The sequence below is a fragment of the Pezoporus occidentalis genome, unplaced genomic scaffold (assembly GCF_034315485.1).
Source record: "Pezoporus occidentalis ecotype Australia unplaced genomic scaffold, CSIRO_AGI_Poc_V1 ctg45, whole genome shotgun sequence".
NCBI classification, from domain to species: domain Eukaryota; kingdom Metazoa; phylum Chordata; class Aves; order Psittaciformes; family Psittacidae; genus Pezoporus; species Pezoporus occidentalis.
Genome location: NW_026915780.1, coordinates 1,759,850 through 1,781,522, shown reverse-complemented (window position 1 = coordinate 1,781,522; position 21,673 = coordinate 1,759,850). Strand labels below are relative to the sequence as shown.

Here is a 21,673-nt window from a genome sequence, read left to right as displayed (position 1 = left end):
TCACCCAGTCCAACCATTCCTCAGCACTGCCAAGACCACCACTAACCCATGGCACTGAGGGCCTCATCTACACACACAGTGTGTGAACACTTCCAGTGATGGTGACTCCAGCACTGCCCTGGGCAGCCTGTTCTAATACCTGATCAAAGCGTTGCTGTGAATCTTGGGTAAAGACTTGATGCCATTTTTCTGTTTTATGGCTACAGCAGCATGTGATGCTACTTTAGGTCATGATAAATCTAAGGGATAATAATTTAATTCATTGTCTCTGAACCAAACAGGAACAGTAATTACTCCCCAGCACCTTCTTAGACTTGTGCAATATTTAAGCCACATTTCTATAGGGGAGAGACAGGGCCAGATGAACACTGTGAAAGGGAAAACACAGCCCTGGACATATGAAAAGTGGACACAGAGACCACCCAGCCACCACACGACGAATGAGATGTCATCCGTGGTATCCCACAGCTCAGGATGTTATTCTTGTGCAGCCCTCAATCAATTCTGTCTGTACAAAACGGCCACGCTCTCTCTTTTTGGGGGTCTCCAAGAAATCTTTGTTCAAATTGAAGATGGTTTTCTAACAGGCTCTGCTCTTTACCCAATTTTCCAGCTGAGTTGACTGAGGCACAGGCAGGTCAAAAGGCTTACCCAAGGTCAGGGAGTGAATCAATGAGTTGGGTCAGATTAGATCTGAGCCTGTTCTTTGCTTTTCATCCTTCCCTGTTACTGCCAGATCACCAGGTTAACAAAAATGTCATGGATGTGCTTTAAAAATACATATTTTTAAACTTGTTATCCCAATCAGAATTAAGTTCTTTGGATAGCACCCTATATACCATTAAGCTTCAAGAGGTTAAGCCTTTACTGTGAGGAATTCAATACCCAGCACAATGTAAAATCACCAGCAGGAGAAATAGTTTTACTAGTGTATAAAAATCATAAAAATGCAGAAAAGTCAAATTCACAGCTCAGATGCTGAAGTGCTCACTCAGGCCAAGTTCTGCCTGGCTTTAATTGTATTTTGCCTTGGGAAAAGGCTTCAGATCTGGCCAGAAATTAGTATGCTCATCCCACGGTGTGAATGGTGCTTTATTTACTTATACCCTGAAATAAGCTACTGAATTCAAGCAGCAGTTAAACTAAAAAGTATGGCTCTTCCAAATCTGAAGGAGCTATGGTGTTTTGGAAAGTAATGTTAGCATACCTCCTCCAACCAACCACTATGTAATTTCATAGAATCACAGAATCCCAGCCTGGTCTGGGTTGGAAGGGACCATAATGGTCATCCAGTTCCAACCCCCTGACATGGGCAGGGACACCTTCCACTAGAGCAGCTTGCTCCAAGCCCCATCCACCATTGCCTAGGAGTAATGTGATATAAATTAACCACACAATTTGATATGAATTAACTAAAAAAGCCTACTCCCCTCAAGGGACATGCATTTCCTGAGTTCAGGCACCAAGAGGCACCCAAAGCACTGGGTCTTCAGAAGGAACTTTCTCCCCAGGAGGGCAGAGGATTCAAGATGGGCTTCCTGGGGAGGATGGGCTGTCCCCATCCTTGGGGGGTCCAACACCAAATGGGATAAAGATCTGTGCAGCCAGGTCCAACCTGGAGCTGGTCCTGCCTGGGGCAGAGCAATGACCTGGAGACCTCTGCCAGTCCATCTGGGACTACTGCCCCTGCAAGGGCAATATGTGCATCTCCAAGCTATCCTTCAGGGGGCAAGCAGCTCCCTTGCCCCATGAAGGTGTGGTACAGAGAAAGAGGAATATAACTTTCCTCAAAGCTATTACTACATAAATAAAACAAGGAACATGTTAATCAAACTGTTCCTATTTACTTCATTCACCTTTATGCTGCGATATCAAGAACAAGAGATCACAGACAACTTGTTCTGGCCTTTTTGCTTTATGGACAATAGGACAAGTTGGCTTCGAAAAGCCTCGTCAGGAATCTTATTTTCCTGATTTTAGGAATGTGACAGGCTCGATCGCAGACGTGCTCGGGACTCTTGGCAAAGTTCAACAACGAGGAAGCTGCACCTCATCAGTTCTCATCTGCAGATCAAAGCGATTCCCTGGCAACATGAAAAGACTGTATTTAAAACCTGACAGGATACCCTTAAAAAAATTAAACAGAACAAGCTTTGGGATTCTGGGAAGGATGCATTCTGAGCTGCAAGCAACAGAAAACAACACCGAACAAGCAGCATTAAAAATATCCTTGGACTCAAGAGAAACATTTGTATTTGTCCAGCGTTGGCACAATATACCAATCAAAACGATCTCTGTGTTCCAGCTCAGTATAACACTACTTAGCTGTTCCACTGAATTAAACTATGCTGATTTTCTTCTTGCACTTCTAGAAAGGCCAGTTAAAGCTAACTGGCAGGGGGTGGCAGTGATCCGAAGGAAGAATCCTGAGAGATGTGCAAATAGAGAAGTTGTTCCTCAGCTCCTTCTGCTTCCTGGATCCTTACAGCAGTATTGCAATACAAATGTTACCTCTCTTTTGACTAGCTCACCGCCTTCCCTGTTCCTCAGGCTTGCTCTGGAGTTGCCTTTGCCTCCACCTCGGTGCTGTCAGAACTGGGAGCACACAGAGGTTTCAGCAGATGCCTGACCTTTCCAGTGTGTGCGTTTCTACCTTCCCCATCTAGGGACTTGCTTATGCTTAAAAGTCTGCTCCAGGTTAACTTGAATTATTTCATGTTAAGGTGCTTAATGTCACAAACAATTCTATTTTCTCCCATTGCAGGTCAGCTGGCATTTTAATGTGTCTGATTAAACTGGCTTAGCTAACACAGAATAGATGTGCCTGCTCTTCATCAGGGACTGCAGTGATAGGAAAAGGGGTAATGGGCTCAAACCCAAACAGGGCAAGTTCAGGTTAGATATGAAGAAGCTCTTCCCTGTGAGGGTGCTGAGGCGCTGGCACAGGGTGCCCAGAGAAGCTGTGGCTGCCCCATCCCTGGCAGTGCTCAAGGCCAGGTTGGACACAGGGGCTTGGAGCAAGCTGCTCTAGTGGAAGGTACATCAGTGCAGCTGAACAGGGCTCCTGCCTCTGTTTGGTAGCACTGCTTGGCAAGGAGCTGCATTTCTTCCTGACTTTCCCTTTGCCTTTACAGTCCCACAGAGAAAGACCCTTTAAACATGCTTTCCTTAAGAGAAGTATGTATAGAGTTACTAGTCTGTCCTTGCTAAGCTGCCCTACTGCCAGCAGTGCATTTACATCCTTAACTAGGACATCATTAACCAGTTCTCTGAGTTGTCAGTGCAGCAATCCCTTGTCTCTTTTCTTTCACTCTAAGACAACAATGAAGAAAAAGCACATTTTATTATCACTGCAATGAATGCTGTGATGGGACAATGAAGTTGCTTATTTTCCAGCTTTTTTTCAACATGATGATTATGAGCAGAACTGAACATTAAATGGAGACCTGTCCAAAACATGCTGGAGAAAAAGATGCCCCCAAAAGACAGAAAACAAAAAGAAGGCAGCAATGAGTGATCAAGGGAACAGAGAAAAAGGCAGGGAGAGTCTCACTAGCACATCTGACAGGAATGCTGCAGCAGCAAAGAGCAATCCTCGAGAACATGATGATGCTGGATGGCAGCAGAGCTTTACACCAAGTATTTCTGCTACAACTTCAAATCAGGATTTCCCTGAAACAGTAGAGCAGCTCCAGTGCCTAAAAGGGCTTTAAGAAACCTGGAGAGGGGCTTTGGGCAAGGGCCTGTAGGGACAGGCCAAGGGGAATGACGTTAACCTGCCAGAGGGGAGACTGAGATGAACTCTTAGGAAAAAATGCATGTAATGCAACCTCCAAATACCCCAACATGCATCAGATTTCCCTTGTAGGCTCCCCTCTGGCAGCCATAGGGGTTTCAAGCTTGGGCCCTTGGCTGGTCGGGACCAGGGAGTTCCATCTGGGTACCAAGGTTCACACCCCAGGCTCAAGCTCCTAAGGGACTCTTTGCTTTCCCTCAGCTGCCCAAGAACACAACCACTTGTCATCAGATTTTCACCACAGCACAAGGACAGTGTGAAAACAGGAGTAACAACAGGTAGAACCAGTCTATGGTTTGCACCTACTTTCCGGCTGTGTGTTCATTTCTGTTGTGTTGAATGCACTGCTACACTAATGCTAATGCACTCAGATGATTCAGGGGAACTGGATTCCTTTAATATAGATGCTTTCCATACCAAAGCAAACACATTTCTACCTGTAGTGAGTAATTCAATATTAGCAGTTTGGACTGTTCTTCAGCGTCAATGTGATGAGGTTTGCTAGCACTCTGAAGATTACACAGGGCTGCAGGTATACACAGGGTTTATAAAATCAGACAGAATTCATACATTTTACATAGACAGCCTCCCTCCCTAAAGTGTCACACTCTATTTTAGCATCTGAACCTAAGAGTGATAGAGTAAAAGAATCCTGCTTCCCTGCAATGGATCTTGGGCTCTGCAACCTCCTACACATGCATATATCATCGCTGACTTCCAAAACAGTGCTGTTGGCTTGAGGGACAGAGGTGTACCTCCTATAATGGTATATACTACATTCTGCAGCAACCTTTCTTCTCATATTTCAGAGTTGAAAAAGGCCTGTCAAAAAGGGGCTATTATGAAAGGGAATTTGAAGACATTCATAAACATCTAGACAGAAAATTGCATTTTCAATATGAGAACCTCAATAGTTAAGGCTACATTTGGGAGATCACTATGGCCCTCTTATTTTCTGCTTACGCTGTCAAAGTTTGAATTCATGTTGGGTTTTTGAGCAATTCAAACAAAGGATACTTTCATAAACATCCATTTCATAAACTAGGGCATATCTAATTCTTTGGGTTCTGAAGGCTGAGCTGAATGTAGTGTTTGTAGTCTACTGAGAATATGTCTGGAAAACATAAAACAATCTACTAGGTAAGTTACAAAGCTGTTGACATAGGGAATGAAAATGGAAATTCTGCCGTAGTCTCCTACATCCACAGCTTTACACTGTACTTTGCCTGATGTTAGCTGATTGGTGCAGTATATCTTGATGTTAGTACCCCATTTCAGAAACGTTCTGACATTATCTATTTGGCACTTTGAAAAATAGTATCAAACTCCCAATGCATTTGAGCGCACGTTTCAGCACAGCAATTGTAATACCCATTTCCATTGATGCAAGAGGCAGGTTAGGAGCAACTTCAAGCGGATTCATTTCTAAGAATGCAGTATGAGACTCTATAGAATGCACACACTCTTACACACACACAGAGCTCGGCTAGAAAGACCAAAAGGAATTAACCTGATGTAATTTCCAGTGCCTTCCACTAAACACACGGGATCATTTGGGATCAGTTTGGCCCCTACATAACAATTGATGCCATGAGTTCTGCCAATGCAATGGCGCACACAATGCTGGCACCTCACCTGCCCATGGCAGGGGACGGAACACAAGCAGGAATCTTCATTCCAAAGAAAAGAACTATTAAGAATACTTTTTCAAATAACTTATGATGATTACAAAGACAGAATCATGGAATCATGTAGATTGGAAAAGACCTTTAAGATCACCAAGTCCGACCATACCTCAGCACTGCCAAGGCCACCACTAAACCATGTCACTGATGGCCTAGTCTACATGGTGTGTGAACACTTCCAGGGATAAGGCATGTCTCTAAAAGGGCTACAATAACCCAGTCACTTGAAGGATGTGTTCTACTGCAAATATGCTCAATGTGTCAATAGGAAAATATATATGCTGTAAACTTTGCTGCAATCATTACTGGAAGTGCTTGAAACTTGCTGGAGTTTGGCAATAGCTGCAAAAGCTCCACTAAATATAGGACTCCAGGCACACTTAACTTAACAGGAGATATATCAGTGGCCATATTGACAAAAAATTCCTTTTATTTAACATTTATAAGTTTTCTTACCACACAAATTTCTCTGTAGCACAACAGATAAAATTTATGCTGCTTGGCTTCACCCATATTGTCAAAGCACACTCCCAAAACTTCTGGAATAGACAGCCAGGAGATAACTAAACCAACTGAAGGAGGGCATATGAAATGCCATAACTCTTTATGGGTTTGCCCTAAAGAAAATGAAGCCAATCTCGGCTAATATCCCTTTCATTTATATGCTTTGCTGCTAGATTTCCCTAAAGGCATTAGTGGTTGGCAAACAACTCCCAGCACCTTGATTACAGGAAATCATATTTCTCCCAATGCCAAGCTTCTTCATAAGGACAGAAAATGATTTGCCTACTAAAATACATTTGCTTAACTCACCCGTTATTCTACACTTCGAACCACCCAGTTTCCTTCCTCTCCCAGCACAGGAACCATTGTATTCCTCCTCAATATATCCCGACTCTTAGACTACTTCTTGTTTTCATTTTTTTAATAGAGATGAGTCCGTGCTTCCACATTTGGAATCAAAGAAGCTTGGAGAACATTCTGGGGGAAGAGGGAGAGGAAAAGTTTTATTCGTGGGGGTTACAAACTACTTCCGAGATGAAGGCAACGGAAAATGTACAAATCTTTACCTGAATTCCCTTGAATGTCAAGAATTGTGGAGATTAACTGCAGAGCTCACAAGGAAGATACTCTCCTCTTACTAAGTAGCTGTGTCAATAATCTCAGTTGCCATTGGAAAGGATATGCCACTACCAGTGATTCAGATTAAGATTAGATATAAGGCAGAAGCTCTTCCCTGTGAGGGTGCTGAGGCGCTGGCACAGGGTGCCCAGAGAAGCTGTGGCTGCCCCATCCCTGGCAGTGTTGGACACAGGGGCTCCTCTAGTGGAAGGTGTCCCTGCCTGTGGCAGGTGGTTGGAACTGGATGAGCTTTAAGGTTCCTTTAATCCAAACCAGGCTGGGATTCTGTCAGTCTTAGAGGTCTCTACATTTTCCCACCAACAGGCCCTCAAATATCCAAGCTGCTCTCATCCGAAGATGAGCCCTAGAAAGCCACACTTCTTCAAACTACCCTTTAGACTTCTTTTCCTACATAAAGACCTTCTCCCACATCATCACAATTTAACTCCCTTTAAAGTCCCCAGAAGCACTTGCACTCATAGACCCATTCACACCCAGTGACCCAGGTCCATGGTCCTCAGCATTTCATACCAATTAAAATACATGGACAAACCCCCTTAATGTGCTGCAAAGGAAACTGTTGTATAACACATTATTTCTACTATTAAAAACCTAATTTGAAACCAGTTTCAGAGTGATTTTCACACACACATACACTCCTTGAGGGCCAGTTAAAGCACACAACATGCCCAGATCAAACAGCTCGCTCTGTATTGACATGATATTACCAGATTTGAATTTTCAGGACACATCCCTGTTGTTGAGAAAACGCAAGAGTCTTGGCAAACAAAATCACAGTTTCTGGTTTCATCCAGCCTTTTGCTCTTTCTTCCTAGTGATTAGAAACGTGAAAAGCAAGACTTATTTACTTGTTCAAGTGAAACCACACAAGGTTACATTACTGAGCTTATTCACAGCTGAGGAGGTTCAAGCAGAGAGGTCACCGGAGCATAGGAAGTGATCGAGGCCAGATTCTGACTCAGTAAGGCACATACACACAAAGGCAGAAATATATTATGCCTGTGCTCCAATCTGACAATTTTCTCTAGGGAGAAATTAAAGAACTACAAGTGAGGTCCAAATCACAGTGATTTTCAGTTCTACATCTTCCCTGAGACTCCATCTGTTTCTCTCTCCAGCTAGGCAGAGGGTAGTTACAGCTCCCATGCCCAAGTCTCTCTTCCCCAGCAGATGTTGCAGAAAGCAGCTGCTTTCAGAGGTTAGTCCTTAACAAGGAATTTAATCCAGGCTGAAATATTTGTGAATTCACATCTCAAGGCATTCAATAAAAGCCTCCTTTTCCAGTTTTCTGTCCCACCCCATTACATCCTTGGACCTGAAGTTCAAAGATTGGTTTAAGGCACGGTTTATTTGAGAGCAAATCTATGTGCTGTGACTAGAAGGGCATTTTGTCCCATTCAACCTGGCCTTGAACACTGCCAGGGATGGGGCAGCCACGGCTTCTCTGGGCACCCTGTGCCAGCGCCTCAGCACCCTCACAGGGAAGAGCCTCTGCCTAAGAGCTCATCTCAGTCTCCCCTCGGGCAGGTTAAAGCCATTCCCCTTGGCCTGGCCCTACAGGGCCTTGTCCAAAGCCCCTCTCCAGCTTTCCTGCAGCCCCTTTAGGCACTGGAGCTGCTCTCAGGTCTCCCCTTCAGGAGCCTTCTCTTCCCCAGGCTTAACCAACCATCTTTCATGTGTTGTAACTGAATACTGGAAACTGTCAGGAAGAGGGCCCTCAGAGCTAATTTAATAGCAGACCTGACAAGGTATAGCAACTGCAGGAGGAGGAGCAGGCTTAACTACGTGAGAAAGGGAATATATACACATATGTATGTTCTGTTGACAACGATGTCATCAACCATCCACCATGGATCTCATTACAAACAGTCTCTTCAGCCTTGCTCTTGTTGTTAAAGGACAAATTAAATGGAAATTCAAAAGCTCAGTAGTTGAAAGTGTAATGACACTTACTTAAAATAAGAAAGATCAGAACAGCAGAAAGATTAGAGGAGATATGAATAAGATACTCATAATTCTGAGAGCAGAGTGAAAACTAGGCAGGAGTACCTTTTTTATCTCATTTACTAACAGAAGTGTATGATACTCAAGTCACAATGAAGAACAGCCAGAAAGAGCACAGAGAAACATTCCTTCCTAGGGCACACAGACAATCTGTGGACCCTCTACCAAACCCCAGGATGCTGGGTTTTAACAAGGTCTGGAGATTTCACATTTCCTATTCAAACCTGTCGTAACGCCAACTAAAATCCTATTAAAGATAACCAATTTTCTTGCTTCAGGCAATCAGGAGATCACCTTGGGAGAGGAGTCAGGAAAGATTAATACGTATTTTGGGGAGGCTTCCGCTCATAATAAAGTTTGGGGAAGTAGTTACTTTTGAGTAAAGGGTATCAGGACAGAGGGAAGATTTCATCGCCTTTAGCACAGTTTCCCTTTAATGTGGCATTCTAATATTTTAAATATAAAATTAATTCATTTTTAAGAGATAAATACCAGACTGAAATTTCAGACATGCTAAAACCAACATTCACTAATAGTAAGGAAAAATTCTGTCAACTGAAACTATTGCACATGTACTACTTCACCCTTTCTCTTGCCACTCACTACTCACAGGACAGGCATAAGCAGAACCTGACTCACTCCACCTGAACTAATCCCAGGTCAGATGTGGAGAGAAGTGTATGGCAGAGAGATAACTTCATGCTTTAAGCAGCTAGATACACCTTCCCGCTGTTACCCAGATCTATATAGCTCAGAGAAAAGGCAACAGGAGCTTAGGTCTACTTGCACCTTCAATGTGGATGTCCTTTAGAATCTTCTATTTAAGTATTCAAATTAACACTTATATATACTTATACATATACTTACGATATTCATATAACGATGGCATGTATGTGCAGTTCTTCAGGGACTTTGTTTCTACTCAAGCTTTATTTTTAAGCAGCACTACATGATAACATTCACCATGCCCATCCTGGTCAATAGTTGACTGCTCCTTCTTAACTGAAGTAATCCAGACCAACCTGCAAACCTTATCTTTATATTGATACCTTGAAGGATGAAAAGGCAGAAAAACGATTAATGATCATAGAATCCCAGACTGGTTTGTGCTGGAAAGGACCTCAAAGCTCATCCAGTTCCAAATCCCTGCCACAAGCAGGGACACCTTCCACTAGAGCAGCTTGTTCCACACCACATCCAACCTGGCCAGGGATGTGGCAGCCACAGCTTCTCTGGACACATGTTCCAATGTCTCGCCATCCCTATTGTGAAGAATTTCTTCCTAATATCTAATCTAAATCCACCCTCTATCATTTAGGAAAGGGAGATTCTAGAGACTGCAGAAATCTCCACCTTCCTTCCTGTTAATTCACATCAAGACACTGGAATTTTAAATGTCTGAGGGAAAAAGAAATAAATCAGGGTTTGAGAAGTTTGATATTTACATTCTAAAATAATAACTATCTCTAGGGCATCCCATCCAGTCCAAAGCTTATGAATGGGAAGAGATCTTTCACTTAGAGATGAGATCATTTTTGTGTAAACTGCTGTATCTGTATGGGGCACGCAGCGGCAGTGCCTCTTATTTGACCATTAATCTGGACTTCATTTGAGCTAGTGAGTAACTTCATTTTCTCTTGTCAGCATACGGCATCCCACAGTAACACAATAGTGTGAATCCGCTGTTCACTAACAGCTAATGAAAAGCTAAGTCACAAGAATGAACTCCAAAGGCATAAAAAAAAAAACAAAACCATGAACCAAAAGCCTGTAACTTTTTGCAACTTATAACAAACGAGGAACACTTCTTTGACTGTTTTTTCCTTTATTGTAACAGTTTCTTTGCTGCTTTAAATGAAATGCCCTCAATAGGATGTTCATATAATGACATCTGTATTTATCACTGTTCGTTGTAATTCATCCTCCACAGATCACACAGATTCACAGCTCACTCCTCTCTTGTTCAAAACTGGTTATGTTTGCAGGTTGCAATTAGCAGGGTGGTGTGGAAGCTCTGGACACTTTTACTATCTGGGAACAATTCCAACGGTGACTTTTGGTCAATGCTCTGCCTGGTAGACAGTAAAGAAAGTGAGACAGGGTGGTAAACATTCCTTGCTTACATTTCCTTCAGAGACTCCAAGTTAACGGCCCAGAAAGCAAAAGGGAAAACTAGGTGTCACATTAACAATACTACTTCTAAAACCAGCAGGAGCGTCTCAGTCCTGTTGCACACCGATGTGAGTGGCTGCTCCTTGTAAACCTGCCCCAAGTGAGACTACTGCAAAGTATATGGGAAAACTGCGTTTTGGACCGTGTTTTATGTTTTCTTAGGTGAGATTGGATCACTCACTCGATGCTGTTGGATTTACAGCGCTCATTCCCTAGGAAAAGGGAAGAAGGATTTCCAAAATTCTGTAATGACTTTTTGTAAGTTGGGGCTGCTCAGCCTGGAGAAGAGAAGGCTGCGTGGAGACCTCAGAGCAGCCTTCCAGTATCTGAAGGGGGCCTATAGGGATGCTGGGGAGGGACTCTTCATTAGGGACTGTAGAGACAGGACAAGGGGTAACGGGTTAAAACTTAAATGGGAAGTTTAGATTGGATCTAAGGAAGAAGTTCTTTACTGTAACGGTGGTGAAGCACCGGAATGGGTTGCCCTGGGAGGTTGTGAATGCTCCATTCCTGGCAGTGCTCAAGGCCAGGCTGGGCAGAGCTTTGGGTGAGATGGTTTAGTGTGAGGTGTCCCTGCCCATGGCAGGGGGGTTAGAACTGGATGATCTTAAGGTCCTTTCCAACCCCAACTATTCTATGATTCCATGGTAATTGTTCTGTTTTTCACAAATGGATTCCTCCATCTTCTGATAGCTTCTGAGTCACAGAATCATGAACAGTTTGAATTGGACAGGAGCTGTAATACAACATGAATAAACCTTCTGCTGATGTAACACAGATGAACATTCAGACAACCATTCTCTGGCTTAAAAATCAGTGATTTCTTTGTTTCAGACTTTACTGGCACTTTTTGTCCTGGCTTTCTTTTAAGGACCTCAAACAAACCTCACCCCACAGCCCACTTTCCTCTGACATTTCACTCCCACTTCCCTCCTCCAGGTCTCGTCCTTTGGGAATTGTATTTGCCAAGTGCTTCCCCCTGCACAAACTGCTGCAAGTCACTGTTCCCACCCTACTTGTACATAGAGTGAAAAAGGCCGATTCCTCGATGGTGCCAGCCTTTGCCTGGTGCCCTTTACCACTCTGCCCCAACGTACAAGCAGAATAAAGCCTAGACAACTTTAAAAAGCACATTTCAGCCATAAGATCTGCATATTTCTCCCAGAGGAGGTGGATTTTGGTCAGCAGCCACACTCAGTGCCTACAGAGGAGCCAAGGTGCAAGACTGCAACGGGCGCTCTAATTCTGACGTTACTGCCCACAAACCAGTATTTTCTGGTGGACTTTAGCAAAAACCCGTGTTTTCGCCACCCGTTTCACCCGCAGCAGCCGCACCGACCCCGGGGCGGGGATGTAGGCCCCTCCGCGCAGGTGGCCCGTATCACCCGGCGAACCGCACCTCCTGCCCCGGACATATAACCGGGGCAAGGGGGCGGGGATGCCCCTAGAGACCAGCCCGGAGCAGCCCTGGGGGAGCCAGGTAGGAGGCTCTACGCAACGCCCAGGCCTCTGGGCCTGGCCCAGCCGGCGCACGCTGGGGTCTGGCGCTGCAGGCCGCGGTGCGGCTCCAGGGCCGGGCCCGCTCGGCCGCTTCTCTCCTTCCGAGCACCGGGACCCCCGGGCAGCTCCGCCCCGGCGGCTCGGCGCCTCCCCCCGCCGCTGCCCGGCGGAAGGAGCCCGTTCCGCGGCGCTGGGCTCGCTCCCCGCCGCTTCCCTCCTCCTTTTCTTCTTCAGGTGCTGCGGGAGCCGCGGGGCTCCGGAGCGGGCCGTGCTGCCGCGGCCTCATGGCGGGTTTGCGTGGGGGGAAGATGGCTGCGGGCTGGGGCCTGCTGGGCAGAGGGGTCGGAGCCCCTTAGCGCTTGACTCTGAGGGTTTTCCTTAGGCCTGGCGATGCTTTTGGGATCCGCATTCCCTAGCCCCTGCAGGCCTTGGGAGGGGAAATAGCCCTGCTTCACCCCACGGCCCTGGCTGCCAGCGCAGGCACCGGCCGCGATCGGTCGGTAACCACGCCTGCAGGGGAGTGATGGATGTAAAGCTGAAGCCGGGCTGGTAGCGAGCTGTGCTGAGCGCTGCGCCGGCCCCAGCAGGCGCAGTTAAGCCTTTCCCTTGCGCTGGGAAGCAGTTCTGTGGCAGTCGAGAGGCTCCCCGAGGGGCTGTGGATGGAGCAATGCAAGGGTGAACGGGTGGCAGTGCCCTGCGTGCTGGCAGCAGCCTGTGGTTGGGTCACATCGGTGTGAAACCGCACTAAAATAATGCGTGTTAAATGGATGTTGGTGTAAAAGTGGCCTTTTGCTATTGATGTAGAAGGCAAGCTCTGCAGCTGGTTCATAGAATCCCAGCCTGGTTTGTATTGGAAGGGACCTTAAAGCTTATCCAGTTCCAGGGACCCCTTCCACTGGAGCAGCTTGCTCCAAGCCCCTGTGTCCAACCTGGCCTTGAACACTGCCAGGGATGGGGCAGCCACAGCTTCTCTGGGCACCCTGTGCCAGCGCCTCAGCACCCTCACAGGGAAGAGCTTCTGCCTTCTCTCCAGCCTGTTTGAAATAAGCTTGTTGTTGCTACTGCACATGCTTTTTAAAGCAAAGTAGATGGTGGTGTATATTTTTGCTCCTGCCTCCTAAATAAACTTGTTACTTGTATTATTTTCATCATACAGAGCCTTTATTACCCAGTAAGGTGTGGTCTTTAGTGTTTCACATAGAAAAGCCTTTATTTCATAATCTGGGGTGTTGCATTTGGTTTAAAGTGACTGTCACGGTGCAGTTCTTGCATCCAGGCTTGTGCTCCTGCTGCAAAGAGGGGCCTGTTTATGACAGGGTCCCCTTGTGAACCTGATGGAGGTTTTGGTCTCGGAGCCCTGCCTGTCTCCCCAGTGCACAGGGGAGCAGGACTGGCAGTGTAGGAGCTCTCCCTCCCTGAACTGCCTCTCTGGCCTTTGGTCTTCTCACTTGTGTGGAAATGCACCTTAAGGGGAGCTGTGATAGGGTATTTGGTACCATGATAGGTATATATTAGGAGCCATGATAGGGTGTTGTATTGCAGTGCCTCCCTGCTCTGTGGTGTGGAGGCTGCAGAAGGTCGGGTGAGCTGCAGTGCCCTGGAATGCAGGCTATTTCTAAACATTCATTTGTGATGTGAAGTTTGCCAAGTTGCTTATATTATAGGATCCTAAATGGCTTGTATTTGAAGGGACTTTAAAACTTACTCAGTTCCAACCCCCTGCCATGGGCAGGGACACCTTCCCCTAGAGCAAGTTGCTCCAAACCCTGTCCAACTTGGCCTTGATCACTGCCAGGGATGGGGTGTTTGTTTTATTGTGACTGTTTAGTCAGTCTGTGACATGGATTCTTCCAAGTACGAAGTTGTCTGTTTTGTTTTTAAGCAGAAGTGTGCCAAATGTGGACAATTCTACCAAAAGCCTCAAGCTTCAGAGAAGAAAAGCTGTAGCCTCTGTGAGCTTCCAAGGTGGCTTTAGCAGTTCGTATCTGCGTTCTGATCCATGACAAGTTAATTACCCCAATTACACCAGGAACTGAACAGAAGCTCTATAGGAAACTGTTGTAGTTATATTGCAACTTGTGTTACCGTGACTACTTTATCTCTTGATAAGTCTAATTAACTTGTCACCATTGTTTAATGCTTAATGTATGTAAAGAATCAGTTAATGGCATCACTGAAGGGATAGTAGCCTGCAGGAGAAGCTCCTGCCCTTTGGAAAGGTTATCAGGGTTTCCTTGAATGGCTTATTTAAGCACTTGGGCAGCAGAAGTACGAAGTTTGTTAGGGGAAATGTGGGTAAGATGGATAGGCTGCAGCAGAGAAATGCTGTTTAAACTGATTTCAGGGACAGGGGAAGCTGTTAAAAGAAGCAATAATGCCAAAAATCCAAAGTAGAACATGTCAAAGACGTGGATGATTTTCTTGTAGTGTTCTTTCCCCATGCCATTATGGTTCTGGAGGAGTGAGGACAGCTGGCCTGAATTCAGCTTCAGTGTGCTGGCTGCTCTACCTGCTTGTGCTCTCACCAGTGTATCACTTCCCTGTGAGCAGCATCCTCCACCTCTGATACCAAGGGTGACATCCTTGCTTGTGATGACTGAAAGGTGGTTTCAGCAGTGAGGTTTATAGTCATGCTGTAAGAGCTTTGTGGGGACAAATTGTAGGTTCTGATTTGTTGGGGTGCTTAACATCAGCCTCGGGACTAGTGAGCTGTTCTGCTGGGCTGCAGCTCACCCGAGTTAAACTCAGTTTCTGCAGGGAGTGAAGCAAAGTAAGCCTCATTGCTTCTATAAATTGAGAGATTTTAACTAGCTCGCAGAACAATACATTAAATTGTGAATGTGGGAGACTTCTGAATACATCCTGAAGGTGTTAGTGTTCATTCTAATGCTTTTAAAGGTTTCCTGCATTACAATAGCTTCCTGTTTGCAGTGCTGATGAAGGCAGCAAGTGCCTACCCCAGCCTGCAGTGCCCATTCCCAGAAGTTGTTGGCTGAAGCTGAGCACACATCCCACCCCTGGCATAACTCGTAAAAGCAGGCACTTGTTAACTCTATTTGTTTTTATTATGGACATCGATCTGCCAGTCGCAATAATGCATTTATGGACATTTTTCTGCAAGCACAGCGCTGGTGGCAGTTTTTACTGACAAATTGATTCATATGGACAGTAGTTCAAAATAAGCTTACCTTATTGACGGATTGTGCAATTCCCTAGTTTACCCAGTGTTCATAAGAGATGTGGACTTGGGAAGACAATCTAACTAATGGGAAAATGTAGGGCAAAGTTTTAATTTCAGAAGGCTTCAAATCTGCTAGGTAGTGACAGGTTTCAGTGTGGGTTTTGGGTGGGTTTGTGAGCTTTGACTGCTTCATTAATGCCACTGTTAAGAAGCAAAAGGCCTGGTTTGATGTTCTTACTATAGACTTCTTGAGGGTCTTATCTCTGCTATTAGCTGTGAAGGTTGGTGCTGTACACATCTGTGCTGGCAAAGCTTTCAGCTGGCTAATTTAGCTGAAGGTAATGAGCAAAACCTGCCTGATGCAAGAGAAATCCTGTGCTAAATTGTCTCCTACAAGGCAGACACTGTCACCCATCACAGGTGTGTTTGGGCCAGCATTGAGTTAAATGCAGCTGGAGGAACAACAGGGCTGGAAACCCAGGACAAACCTGCACTGAAGTGTTTTCCAGGAGTACAAAACGCAGCCTGAAAACTGATAACCTGCTTGTGTGGTCCAGGCTGCTGCTTAAAATAGCCAAATATATTTGAATGCTGATAAAGCGTGTGTGGCTTTGGAGTTTTGTGGAAATGGAGTAATCGTGATAGTTTCTTTGGAAGTATGTCACTGTTTTGATGCTTTTTGCTAACCTTTTTCAAGCTGTTTTCTTAGTTACTAGATCAGCAAGGTAAAGGCACCCTTTCCTGGTGTCTTTCAGGACTAACTGCTATCTATTCATTTATATTGTGTGAAATTAAATAGTATAAATCATTTGGGGGATCTTTTCAAGTTACTTGTAAAACTTGGACATGCAGCTGAAATTCTCCTGATGCAGTAGAGGTGCCGAAGGTGATTCAAAATGAATCTGAGCAAGTCACCTTTAATCACAGTGAGGAAGAGTTCACAGATACAAAGGTCCCGACTTCCCCTCTGCTTTTCAAGTGAAATAGTAGTAAAATAGCACTAGTGACAGAGGGTCTGCAGTCTCAAGCAGTTTGGCAAGGGGGAATAAAGGGTACTTCTGATTCCAAGCTGATGGCATCCAGAGAAGTATCAGTTCAGACTGTGCTGTTAGCTACCCAGTGTGAGCTGAGCTGTGGGTCTGGCAGTGGGCAGCTGGGGATGCTGGGTTTGGGCTCAGAAACTTTGCTTTTTTTTTACATCCAAAAATTCAATTTCTGGCTGAGGAAGTTTGAATCTGGCTTTTTGGGGGGGATTTAGTAAAAAATCACTAAAGGCTTTGCTTGTTGTTATAGTACTCAGTAGCTATGTGGTGTTAGTGCGTTGAAGATGAGGTGTTAAAGAAATGGGCTTTTGCTCTTATGTGATGAGTGCGCTTTCAGGTTTTAATTATTCAGACGCCACTTTTTAGTGCATTATGATAAAATTAACAAAATGGGCGTTTTAGTGAGGTATATACGAGCAGCACAGCCCAGCGAAATCAGACTTGCTTTGTTTTCTGAATCATGCCACCTACATGCTCCAAGTGCAAATGTAACTCCCAGCTGGTAACTCTGTGTTAGCAGATAGCAAGTATTAGTGCTGTCTTGTAAATGTTGCTGCATAATCATCATTCAGTACTATTTAAATTATCTGACTGCTTTAGATCAGTCAGTACAATGCAAACAATAATATTATCTTTGGTTGTTTGTACATTCTAGTGTGCAGAAGGCCTTTTAATTAGTTAAACTTCTTGATAAACACCTAAAGTATATTTAAGGCCCTGTTAAAAGATTAAGTTTTGTCTTGCATGTAAAAAATACAAGATGGAATGTGCAGTGTCTGCTATAGAAAGCTGTTTTGGCAGCAGTGGGCTGGCTCTGCTGATAGTGCATCTTCAGACTGTCAGCAGTGTCCTGGAGAAACAAGTCGCACAACTTCAGTGTCCCTTCATCTTGCTCCATTTGAGTTTAGTGTTGTTAGGTATACTGTAGGGGGAAAAGGGGAGTCATGGAATCAGAGACTGGTTTGGGTTGGGAAGGCCCTGAAAGACCATCCATTTCCAACACCTTGGCAGTGTTCAAGGCCGGGTTGGACACAGGGGCTTGGAGCAAGCTGCTCTAGTGGAAGGTGTCCCTGCCCGTGGCAGGGGTTGGAGCTGGAGGAGCTTTAAGGTCCCTTCTAACCCAAACCAGGCTGGGGTAAGATTCTATGATACGAAGGACAAGCTGGGTCTACAGGCAGTGTTATGCTTTCAGAAAGTGAATTTGAGGCACAGCAAGGCAAAGTGCTTAATCCGATATAAAATTTTCTTAAATGCTTGGTTTAGTAGCATTTTTTAATGGAACAGTCTTATTTTGCTTTCTCCATTGTGAGTTTTTTCTGTTGTCTTTTTCTGGAGCTATATTTGATTCCATAGTGCGAGTTTCTAAGAATATGATTAACCCTATGGGTTATCTTATAATGTAATTATTAATGATTGATTCTGTTTATCCTGGAAATCAATATGAGAAGCAAAATGGTCAGGCATATATTTGGGGTTGATTTCTAACATTCAGTAAACATGATCTTGTGACAAGACTGGTATCAGTTTATTACTCGGAACATGTTTGATGAATCTGAAGTGTGTAATTAGTTTTATATAATGATGGTGATATGTGGGTTTTTTTACATGACTTATGTTAATATGGCCAATAGTGTTAACATCTCCTGCCACTAATAGTTAGGGTGGGGATGTATAGTAATTGATCATCCTGGGAGTGCTGTAATGTAAAAACAATTCAGGCTGTTTGAAGTATATTTTACAAGTGTGCATTGGGCCTTTGGGATGTTAGACTGAAAAACCCAATTGTACAGTTACCATGGGAACCCAATTAGAATAGATTGCCGGAGTGTTTTTTTTTTTCAGGCTTTCATCTTGACCAAAAATCTAATGTACTTTAAATGTTTTCATATGGAATTTTAGTCATATACTGACTTGATGTAATAGCTGCTTTTAGATTTTAGTACTGAAACCAGGGTATTGCGTTCTGTGGCTCCTGAGGACTTGTCTTTCAAGGAGAATCTTCTTTTAGTGCTTAAAAGTTGATGAACTGAGAAAAATACTTTTTATGAATCTAAGTTCTTACTGTAGAGCTGCCATCACATGTACTTCTTAGGCTGCAGTCCTGTGAAAATAAACAGGGAAGTATCTTAAACCCCAAGGGTTTCTGTTCTAGATGATCAACAAAATAGAGCTGAACTTTTTCATGGCCTTGAAAGATCTGATTTTTGATGTAACCTCTGACTTTCCTTTACGTTTTTGCTTTATTGACATACTCAGATTTGGAATGCTCGCAGGGTGGGTATGTGATATATTGGCTTCCTGCACCATCTCATCTCCTGCTGTGCAGGAGCTCCTCTTCAGTACCTGAAGGCATTTGTGTATATTCCATGTCTCTCAGGAGCATCCTGCTGCCTGGCTGCTTGTCAGCATGGGTTCAACCTCAGCACAGCTCTTGTGTGGGAACAGAAGTTTTGGGCAACTTGGGCACATGTGGCTGCCCCATCCCTGGCAGTGTTCAAGGCCAGGTTGGACACAGGGCCTTGGAGCGAGCTGCTCTAGTGGAAGGTGTCCCTGCCCATGGCAGGGGGTTGGAACTGGCTGAGCTTTTAGGTCCCTCCCAACAGAAACCAGTCTGGGATTCTGTGATCATGATTGAAAGGCCAAGGGGAGTGGAGGTAGGCACCCAACAGGAGATGGGCAGCTCTGAGCTAGTGAGGATGGGGACACATTGCTCTTTTTTGCCTCACTTCTGGTTGTTCATTGATCCCTTCAGTTTATCCTAATCTCTGCAGATGCAGGATGAAATTTTCCATTTTGGTGAAGGTGTTGCTGACAAAGTCTTTTAAGGTTGGAAGATGGGTCTTGTGATCCCAGTGTCTGTTTCTAGAATGTGTTAGTATCATGATTGAAGTTGATCCGTGGCAATTCCTGTGCCATTCAGAAGAGGTGTTGTGCATCTCCCTTCAAAATCAACCTTAGGGGAGCCCTTCAGCTCAGTGTGAAGTTGGTAGTGTGTATATTGACCTCTTCCAACAAGACTGTCTTTGCAAGGTTGGGATGCATCTCTGGAGTGATGTTTTGGACTTACCTAGCCTTCTGACTTACAACAGCAGTAGTCTTGTATCATTTTCACCTATCTAGCTGCTGGTAGTCTCCTAACCACCATTGGGCATTACTGGCTTTGCCCCAGTTACCTGTCATCAGAGGAGAGTTGCTTGGGGCTAGCACATGATTGAGCTCAGCCTGAGGCATGAATAGGTCATGAACACTAATCGGTTTGTCTCTTCCCTTTGCTTGTCTCAGCCACCAACTTAACCAAGGTCTCAGTGGTCCTAGGGGCTTCCCCCAATGTATTGCCCCGTTCTTGGGACTTAACACAGGGAACAAGCAATGGTCATGCTTGTGAGGTGCTACCTAGTCCTTTTGCAAGAATCCTTTCTCTTTAAAGTTGGAACGTGTTCTCCTTGAAGCTTAGTTTCTCCACCAGGCACTGCATCCCTCATGAGCTGTATGTGCTTATGCTCAAAGTCAGATTGTATCTGGTTCAGAGCATCAAAAATCCCATTTGCTGAGGACCTTAAACCACTTACAGATGGGTGTAAAGTTTTCCTGTGCTGTAGGTAGTCTTTGGCCCAGGTCTGAAATGAGCTTCTGGATAAATCTGTTTTTGAAGGCAGTTACCCTTCAGGAAAGCCTGGAAAAGCTCAGTGTTGCTACTGCACACCTTGAAAGTCAAAACTCCGAACTGATAATAGACATAAATTGCTCTTTTATTTTTAGCTCCATCACAGGTATTGTAAGTAGCATTACTGGGTTGCTCATCTGCCTGACTTGCATTTAATAAAGGAATGAGTGATCTTTACAGTGCCCACCTTGTACGGTTCAGCTTGGTAGCATATTTAAATACTTATTATTCAGGGTCTTAACTTTACATCTTAATCATTTTAAGAGTTTAAAGATAAGATTAAATATTACTGTTTTAAGTAATTTGGAGGTGGCTGTAAGTAGTGTCATTGCCTTGGACTTAAAAGAGTTGATGTGTTTGATGTGTTTGAGAGGCATTAGAAAGCCTCGGATGTTCATACCACTTCTTTTAAGAGATTTATCATGTCTTAAGCGGATACAGTTATCCTCTCCTGTGGAGTAGGGAGTTCCCTCACTTAAGTGGAAGAGTTCCCATTGAGTTTGGCTGTGAGTCAGGACTCCAGAGCTGAGCTTTGGCAGATAATCTCCCTGGTTTTAGAAAATGGAATGCTTAGAGCACATCTTCTCAAAGATCTGGTGGTCTTGGATAAATAGCACTGAAAAAATAGAGGGGGAAACTAAGTATATGCCCAGGAAGTAGCAATCATCCTTTATTTCCAAGGGGAGAGCAAAGAGGAACCAGTTGTATTATGTTAATGATACATGAATAAAGATACTGTTACATAGTTATAGTATAGATGCTGTTAATATATAGGTATAACTGATATTAACATTTCTAGGTGCTTTCTTAGTGTGTTGCAGTCTGTTCTTTTAAACCCAGAATGTAACTAAGTCACTCGCTTTCTTGGCTTAAAATGTGCTATTTCCTAAATCACAGAAGGCTGTTTACTAAGTGACTCAGAAGTGCATCACTGCCTGTACAAATATTCCTTAAACAAATACTTTATCTTCTAAGGTATTCTTATTCAAAATATCAGAGTTGTGTAGTGCTGGTTATTGAAGAAATCTTCCTGTGTTGATTTGTTGACTCCTAAAAAGCAGCAGATGACCTATGAACATTAAATGTCTGGTTGCTTATAAAAAGAAATTAAACTCCCTTTTCATATTATATACTGAAACTTAGAGCTCATTGAAAAAGCTGCTTAGAAGGGAAATAACACTACTGAGGTACATTTTTTCCTGTGGAATTCAAATTAAATCACCATCTAATAGAGTTTCTTTTTCCTTACAGGTGGAGACCTTTCATCTACCATGGCATCGAGGCGTGTTCCAAAAGTGAGTTTCCAGTACCATCCCCTTGCATTTAGGTGTACGCTGGAAGTCCAGCATTACAAAAGAGTTCACGTAACATAGTTTGGTTTTTCCCCTGTGTCCAGCAGTCAGTATTAAGAATCCAGCTGACAAGATTGATGCTGCATTGTAAATCTCTGTAGCTCTGTCATGGTTGGTAACAGGCATCAGTGGA

The 21,673-nt window shown here is 44.2% G+C and overlaps 1 protein-coding gene across 3 annotated transcripts in view; it reads left to right on the top strand.

Moving 5' to 3' along the window:
- Positions 1–12,144: 12,144 nt before the first annotated feature.
- MGMT (O-6-methylguanine-DNA methyltransferase) overlaps positions 12,145–21,673 on the top strand; it is a 149,026-nt gene continuing 139,497 nt past the window's right edge. For 2 of the 3 annotated variants that reach the window (XM_062635181.1, XM_062635182.1), the window contains exons 1-2: positions 12,145–12,359; positions 21,440–21,483. In XM_062635181.1, the coding sequence (XP_062491165.1) occupies positions 12,239–12,359; positions 21,440–21,483 (165 nt within the window). In that variant the 5' untranslated portion in view covers positions 12,145–12,238. The remainder of the gene's footprint in view (positions 12,360–21,439; positions 21,484–21,673) is intronic. The other variant, XM_062635183.1, reaches the window with a different exon arrangement.